The following is an 8838-nucleotide window of genomic DNA, read 5'->3' on the forward strand; positions in this document are numbered from 1 at the left end:
ATCTCGGAAAACTAGGTCCCTTGCTTGGAAGAGATGACATGATCATTATTATTTATTTTGAATTTTCTTTAAGGATAATACTAAAGCTCTTTATCTAAAACATTCACATGCAATGAATTAGAAATCCTATATATGTCAGCAAGGACATTAATAATTAAATACCCAACACAATTAATGCTTCGAGGTATATTTCTATTAAATACAGTTAAAACAAATGCAGGAATTATCAGTATGCAATAATCAGAAAAAAAGAAAGAAATGTACAATATATTCATAAATTCCAATCAGAAAGTAACAGTGTCCGTGTGCCATATAACAGTCTCCTCAGAAAAAGGTATATAAGAAAAGGCAACATAAAGTAATATTACTTGTAGACATAGTGGCTGATTTGTGGCTCAAGATATACATGACAGGGATCGAAATTAAATTTATTTCAAGTTTGCCAATGGGCACAATTATGCCAAATTAAGTGTGCCATTACATTTTTAGGGGTGCCAGGAAATACATGATTGGCTGTTTTAATGGTTATAATCATAATTCAAATACAAGTCAAGTGACTGTCATAGTGTTTATTCAAGTTAAATTATACTTAGAATGAATGATCAATCAGAAAATTCAAACACATCCCAGATAGCATTCAGACGTTGGCCCAACGTCGGCAATGGTTGGCAGTGTCGCGGTCGGATTTTATACGTTGGCCCAACGTTGTTACAACGTTAGGTCGCATTTCGGAAATTATTTCCAAGGGGCGCTACTCGTAATTGACAGCTTCACTAAGAGGGCGCTGCGTTTTTTGCGCATCTCAACGAGCAGACGACGAGACACAAGCACACGTTCGATCATCGGAATACTGTTTTCCTCGAATATATGGAGGTAAGTGTTTAATCAATATCTAATATGATGTACAAACAGTACCCGAGAATAAAACAACCATTGTTCATTCAGAAATATCAACACGAGTAATTATTTTCCAGAAATTGAAAACACCACAAACTTCATGACCCGAAGCCAAATAGGAATATGTCACTCTGATTGCTTGCAAATATATAGCTTACTATTACTAGCATACCCCCAAAAAAGTCGCGCTTGTCCGTGTCATAAAGTTTGTCGTGATCGTGAGGACAAGTTAGTGCAAAGAAATGTGCACCGTGTCGCGTAAGTTCAGATGGAGTGTCGATCTCAGCTGTTTCTAACAGTTGGTGGTCACCGGACAGCGAGCGACCACATGACTACCTAAACAAACACTGACTGTGGTATTTGTAAATGAATACTGGTTGTTTCTATTCTCGTGGAAGTTTAAAAATAACAAGCAAACTCAACTGAAAAGGTCAATTTCGTTCTCGCTTGTGAAATTTTACGGTCAAAAAGATCAACTAAACTGAACAATTCAGAACGAGGCTTCCAAAACTCAAAGCATTCCGTGTACATGATAAAATAATACCATGCAGACTCCTACTGATCAGTGTACGGAGCTTTTCCCTGTTGTCGGCAACATCGCGAGTTCAGTTTTCGATCACAAATCAGTGGCCGTGGGATTGTGTTTGTTGTTATTTGAAAGGGATTGATAATGGCATAATCGCTTTTTTGATTTGTGCATACCGCGGGGGAGTAATGGTTAGAACGAAGGGAACGTATTGGATTAGATTGGGTACGAAATAGTCATGAAATCATTTCCGATTGAGAATAATATATTTCAATAAATATTTACAGAGCTGTTTCAGCTTCATCTGGTGTTGTCTCCGATATCGCATTTTGTTAATTTTTCCAACGTTACTATCTTTGTAAATGTTAGAACTTAGATATCATGGCATATTTATATGGAAAATATTCATATTTATATTTTTAAAATAAAATAGAATCTAAAATCACGATTTTAATTTAATACCAGTGTTAACACTTCTATTACTTATTGGAAGGTCAATTCATAATCTTATTCAACATTCATGCTTCCAACGTTGGAACTCTTTATTTGGCAATATATAATTTTCATTTATTTGTTTATTTTTCACATCAGATTTTAGAAACTTTGCCAACATATGCATGCTATTTTGCATTATTTTTTACTTGATCACAAGTTTGTGAGGTACAGCAGAAAGGTAAAGTTATTGCTTTTGAATAATTACAGTTGATTTCTATTGGCTGATAAAACTATTTGCCAAAGTAACACCACTCACATCATACTGTTAGTAAATCAGATTTATCTCTACTGATTTATTTGAGAATGTGATACTTTGAGATTTCTATTTTTCTTTCAGGTGGAGTTTACAGTATTGTGGAAGCATATTTGTTTACATCACATCACAGCCAGAAAGGTATACATGATGCAATAATATATTTCAAACATCTTCAATAATAAAAATTTAGATGATTCTTATTTAATTACACCCCCAATCTAAAAGGGCGGGTGATCAAGTTTATCTGTCCGTCCTTCCTTCCAAAGACATTTTTGTGTGTGAGTGCAGTGCAAAGTAAAGTTTGATTTTGATATGTATATTTTCTGAAAAAAATAAGATTCTTTAAATGTTTTTGACTTCAAATATTTCTTTTTATTTCAACCTTTGTGCGACCTATCACTTGAACACTACTTCATGGATTCTTTTCCAATTATGGGTACAGTTTCTACACCCACAGGAGAGGTGCAGTGTGAAGTTTGGTTTTGATTAGTGTATTTTCTAAGAAAATATAGCTTTTGTTATGATTTGAACTTAAAATATTTTTTATTTCAACAATTGTGCTACCTATAACTTGAGATCTACTAGAGAACATGGATTCTGTCCAAATTTAACGAACACTTTTATATTAAAAAATGGGATGCACAGCAAAGGTTGATTTTGATATGTGTATTTTATTAAACAATATAATTTTTGTACATGTTTTGAACTTAAAATGTTTTTTTTTTAATTCAACATTGTGCGACCTTTAACTTGAGAACTGCTGCATGGATTCTTTCCAAATTTAAGAAACACTTTCTATAGTAATAAAAGAGGTACAGTGAAAATGTTGATTTTGATATGTGTATTTTCAGAAAAAAATATGATTTGTTTCATGTTTTGAACTTAGAATTATTTTCTTCAACAGTTGTGAGACCTATAACTTGATGTGCAGTGCAAAGTTTGATTTTGATAATTATGCTTTTTCTATGTTTTAAACTTTGGAAAATGAATGAGTCTTTACTCTTGTTCATTTAGTGTTAATAGCTTTTCTGCCTATCTATGATTCAAGAGCATCATGGTATTACTGTCTATGCTACCTTCCCAGTTTTAGCAGTTTTTAACAGTTTTATGACTTGGATGGGTGGAGGTAGCACTGCTGAGACTTTTTTTCATACATCAAATTATTATTTAGGGGAAGGCAACCATTTTGTATGTAAAAAATGTCCCTTGCCTTATCATTATTATAATTGTGTCATTGTTTTATTCAGTTACCAAGGCACACGGACCGTGGATACAGTTGAAGATCATCCCTGTGTTAAGTTCTTCTGACATCTGAGGATTGAAAAGGCTCCTCAACCACTCAGCCCAAGTTCTGATTTGTCATGTAACAAATAAATAAAGGTCACCGAAACCAGAATTCTATTGTCATTTTGTTGCTGTTATCATATTTTTTAATAGATCAAGTATATTGATCATAGGACATCCTATGCATGGACTATTTTGCTTGTCTCAGCGTTGCCCTAATGCTGAATGTATGGGGTAAGGCCAAGAAAAATTAAATGTTTCAATTTGTGGCAGGCTTATTGTCTGATGGTTTTTAATTTGGAAACTTGTGGGAAAATCATTTATCTTTTAATAGTGTTGAAACATTTGTGAACAATTTGCACATAGTCTTGAAAATGGTTTTGGAAAGTAAATATTATAGCACGAAATTGCACGTGTAATTTGAAACATTTTGAATTTTTTCTTGGCCCTATTTCAATCTATGTATGCTGAGGTACCCTGCCAGAAGAGAGCGCATTTCATTGGCATGTTCTTTCATGGAAAGAGTTCAGAGTGAATCTAACTTGCAGAATGTATTGCTTGTTACCTGATGTCTTAACTACCTTGGTACAAACATTTCAGGCTGCCTGGGAGGTATAGTGAGGAATAAAACAGACGTAATCCAACGTTGGCCATCAACGTTGGGCCAATGTTGGCTATCAACGTTGGCCCAACGTCATTCTGACCGGCGGCCCAACGTTGGGCCAACGTTGGCTGAACATCGTTGTCCCAACGTTGGGTCAACGTTGGCCCAACGTTGGCAAAGAAACGTTGGCCCAACGTTGGGTCAACGTTGGACCAACGATGTTTGGCCAACGTTGGCCCAACGTTGGGCCGCCGGTCAAAATGACGTTGGGCCAACGTTGATAGCCAACGTTGGCCCAACGTAAGTGATAACGTTGGCCCAACGTTGGCCCAACGTCTGACTGCTATCTGGGATCACTCAAGTTACTCATTGTCTTTGTACCTTAGTAAGTACTGCAATACCAGTTATAATAGTCTCAGGATTTATGAGCTTCTGTTCACAACTGGTATATTTTAATTGTAGCTGTTCTGTGTCCATTGGGTGTGGTCCCTCTTCATCCCCCCCATATGAAAGTTATGTTTATCACATTATTTAAATGATGCATTTACAACTAAATTAAGTGTGTTGTAAATAAAAATAATCCAAGCTAACACATTCATAACGTCCAGATTAAGGACAGAGGAAACAAAAATTTGACGATTTTCAGAACTTAGATCTACCAAAGACGTATATATACGTCCGTGGATCTACCTATTTATTGTTGTTGTTGTTTTTCATATTTATTGTTTACGTAGATCTAGACTCTAATCGGAAAATTATTTTCAAAAGAATTATTAATAATATCTGTCATCATTTTCCCGATGACAGTGGCTGTCCACTCTGTAGCATGGAGAAATATCTCCGTTTTCGAAGCTTCGCATGAATAACACGTACCATGTGACACACCATTATCTTCAACGTTTATTTTGTCATCTACACGATAGTCACCTCGCCTTGAGTATTTACATTACAATAACATGCTATTTTATTGGTTTCTGGTGACGCTATCTTGCCGAAATCTGCTATAAGATTCGTGATTGGTCAAATTGAGCACGTGACCTAATACAACCAATTACAGCAACGGTACTCGTGTATGTCAGACTTTGACGAGTGTTTTTTGTTAAATCGTGTTGTTCTGAACGTTTTAAGCAGGAAATCGCGATCTATATTAAAAATATGAAACTTCGTGGATGTATCGTGCCAGGTTACGAGCTGAGACAAAGATTTTTCTTGCATATATTTGGCATTAAACATTGTGGAGAAATCGAGGCGATAAAACTATTAAAAGCCGCGATGCCATTTGACTCGCACGCGACCGCACGAAAAGATGGAAATGATAACTTATATCTAAGTTTGACAACTTTGAGACAGATAAATAATTTTGTTGATTTCATTTATTACTTTGTAAAATATATCTAAAGATTTGATTGACACGTTTTTATTTTGCTCTTTGATTTGTTCGATGTGGACCCATTGTCAAAGTGTGTGTCGGTGAATTCTATTTTCAATAACATTGCGGGAAATAGATCTAGTGAATAATATTTTAATCTATCGATAAAAAATAATAATTTCAAAGAGAAGCAAAAACTGAAAAAGAGAGTCACCAAACCTTCATCGAGATAGAATCTACGCCGACTCTGAGTTCAGCAAGGATGACAACGTATATGTTCCTGAACAAACGGTAGGTACACTTTAGATCTGTTTGTGTTACATAAATATATTTTTAAAATATAGCCCTCTATATTGTCGTCATAACAATTATCATAACAATTATGCTAAATAAATCCACCGAAACGACCCCCGATCAAAACCAATTCTCACTTAGATATTGAACTTAGTTTTAGCATTCGCTGAAAGAGAAATCTTTTTTCAAGCTCAATTTATAAATCGTAAATTTATGTTCTAATTTGGAACCTCAAACTGAAATAAGTCAGTTAGAAACTTCAATATTAGACCCTTTACTCATCTAATTTGGGACTATTTATGAAAAATAATAGGCGCAGATGTAATTTTGTAATATTGCGCAGGCCCTTCAGATTTCATGTTTCGATCACATCGTGGTTCTCCGTAAATTTACGGAGAGCACCGATGTGGGACTGAGATAAAAAGTATTTCTTCAAAACAAATTATGTATATGGTCACTGAAATGTGAAATATGATCGCAGACTGTAGTTATAAGTTTATAAAATTATTGAATTAATAGATAACAAATTATATATTTGTATTTTGTTAAACTCTATTTATCTTAAGTTGTATTTGAAATTAAAACTTAGTTTTTTTTTACAAACAAATGTCCATTGTTATATGGTAATTAGTACGGAAATCGCCGCCATTTTGTAACCTGCTGTTTTATAACGAGGATGTTGGTTGATATTTTTTTAAGAACTCGTAAGTAAGGGAAAGTTATGTTTTGTAACGTTTGTTTGAAATAGATATATGTTCCCAGTAAATGTGGTGGTCTTATCGTTTTCCCTGTCGACATGATCCTTCGCCATCGCGGTATAGATCCTGAATTACGTTTTGGACTGGCACCAGGTTGTTGAAATTTTGGCAAAGTTGCCAGTGTCAACTTTTTTGTGTGACCAGCAATACCCGCCTTTTAGTTTTAGGTTATTAATGAATGCAACTTGATTTTTCAGCCCCCTTCCTTGTGGTGATTTTTGAAAACAAAAAAGGAACGATACTTCATAGGAAGACGTGAACTCCTGCTGATGTGCCTTTTTCATGAGAAGGGATCAAGGAAAAGAAGCCAGTTGCTGCCTTGTGGCCAGCAACTTGGTGTTTTTACGATGCTACCGACACCGATGTGGTACTCGAAGGTCAGTATCTTTGTTAAGTGTCAGGTAAATTTCATTTCAGGTTAATGGAACTGTAACTAAATAAGTTATATGAAACTAACTGGTACTTACAAAGTGCACACACAGACTTGTAAGGTAAAGGTTTAATTTTTATAATTTAATATCAGAATCATAGTAAGGAATCAATAGGTTTTACAATCTAAATATCCTTCCTGTGTTTAACTTTTGAGCCAATATGAGTACTTGTAAATGTCAAAACCATTTTTTACATTTTTCTAGAACACAATGACATTTGAATGTTTAATGCTTTGGTCAACTGACATGGACATATCAATATTAAGTGAATATCTAATCACAAGATGTTAACTAATTGACATCATTTAAAATCTAGTTTTGGTACAAGTGGTAAGTTTTGTAACTTTCAAGTCATCATACATTTGGACTGGAACCATTTCACCTGAGTGCAATTTTAATGCTCTTATCTTGTTTGCAATTTATTTTTACTGTATCATGAATTATGAAGCTTTGATTTATAATCCAGTGTAACATGTTATTTTTTTCATCAGTTCTGAAACCGGCAAAGAAAAAACAACTGGAACTTTGTGGTGAGCAAGAAGATCTGCACGCTTTCAAGTGAATGAGCCATGGTTTGTTTCTTTGACCATAACATCAGTAATTTTGTAGCCCCCAAAAGTAATAGTTTTTAATGAGTCTCCTTGACGTCTGGGGGCGGTCGGGTAGCCTAGTGGTTAAAGCGCTCGCTCGTCACGCGGAAGACCCGTGTTCGATTCCCGACATGGGTACATTGTGTGAAGCCCATTTCTGGTGTCCACCGCCGTGATATTGCTGGAATATTGCTAAAAGCGGCGTAAAACCATACTCACTCACTCACTCCTTGACGTCTGACATAAAGTAATTAGTTTATGGCACTGATTGGGGCTGTCCGGTAGCCTAGTGGTTAAAGATGGTTCGTCACGCCAAAGACCCGGGTTCAATTCCCGACATGAGTACATTGTGTGAAGCCCATTTCTGGTGTCCCCCGCCGTGATATTGCTGGAACATTGCACAAAAGCGGCGTAAAACCATACTCACTCACTCATTATGTCACTGATATACAATAACATTTGATCCCATTTCAGCCTCTTGAAGGACAGCTTCCATGACGACCCCTGCCAGGACGAGGATGACTTCCCCTTTCATATGATGACTTCCACTTTCATATGATGGCTACCATATAATGATATCTTCTGTTGATGATGTCCACCTCTGGCTACTTGTTATTGCTGTTATTACTCCAAATAAAGAGAATACTATACAACTTCGTTATCTCATTTTTGACAGTACAGGTTTGGCAAGGATGTTTCACAGACACTTCTGGGATGCTGTTGAAAGACTAGATTATGATGTAAGCACATCTTTTGTATTACTGAAAATGATGGAAAGGTAAAATGTCTCTGAAACATCTTTGTTATGGAGACTTCCTTAGAACTTTGCCGGGATGGTTCAAAGCATGTTAAATTACCCATGACAGGTTTGTGAAGACACTTCAGAGACTTCCTTGCAAGTGTTGCGGGGATGCTTCAGAAGCATCTTTGATTGCATAACGCAAGTTTGTGGGGACTTATCAGGGACTTGCTCAGAAGGTTTCCCGGGATGGTTCAAAGCATATTTAATTACCCCTGATAGGTTAGCGAAGATGCTTCGGAGACTTCATGCAAGTTTTGCTGGGATGCTTCAGAAACACCTTTGATTACCTAATAATAGTTTGTGGAGACTATTCGGGGACTTCCTTAGAAGGTTTCCCGGGATGGTTCAAAGCATATTTAATTACCCCTGATAGGTTTGCGAAGATGCATCGGAGACTTCCTTGCAAGTTTTGCTGGGATGCTTCAGAAACACCTTTGATTACCTAATAATAGTTTGTGGAGACTATTCGGGGACTTCCTTAGAAGGTTTCCCGGGATGGTTCAAAGCATATTTAATTACCCCTGATAGGTTT

General features: G+C 36.0%; 1 protein-coding gene and 1 long non-coding RNA gene across 5 annotated transcripts; both read left to right on the top strand.

Annotated features, from left to right (window-relative positions):
* The first annotated feature begins 620 nt into the window (after window positions 1-620).
* On the top strand, window positions 621-3567 carry LOC125376845. The gene is made up of 3 exons (XM_048389056.1): window positions 621-873; window positions 2256-2312; window positions 3422-3567. The coding sequence occupies exons 1-3, from the start codon at window positions 662-664 to the stop codon at window positions 3480-3482; spliced, it is 330 nt and encodes a 109-aa protein (XP_048245013.1). The 5' UTR covers window positions 621-661; the 3' UTR covers window positions 3483-3567.
* A 2002-nt stretch (window positions 3568-5569) lies between these two features.
* On the top strand, window positions 5570-8154 carry LOC124118364. Of its 4 annotated transcripts, none has more exons than XR_006858471.2 (4): window positions 5570-5722; window positions 6681-6860; window positions 7406-7486; window positions 7979-8154. It is a non-coding gene; the product is annotated as an uncharacterized LOC124118364 (long non-coding RNA). The 4 variants fall into 4 exon arrangements; XR_006858469.2 differs by lacking the exon at window positions 5570-5722 and adding an exon at window positions 6340-6429; XR_006858470.2 differs by lacking the exon at window positions 5570-5722 and adding an exon at window positions 6352-6433.
* Window positions 8155-8838: the final 684 nt, after the last annotated feature.

Source organism: Haliotis rufescens, unplaced genomic scaffold, assembly GCF_023055435.1.
Source record: "Haliotis rufescens isolate VD_foot unplaced genomic scaffold, xgHalRufe1.0.p SCAF_8, whole genome shotgun sequence".
NCBI classification, from domain to species: domain Eukaryota; kingdom Metazoa; phylum Mollusca; class Gastropoda; order Lepetellida; family Haliotidae; genus Haliotis; species Haliotis rufescens.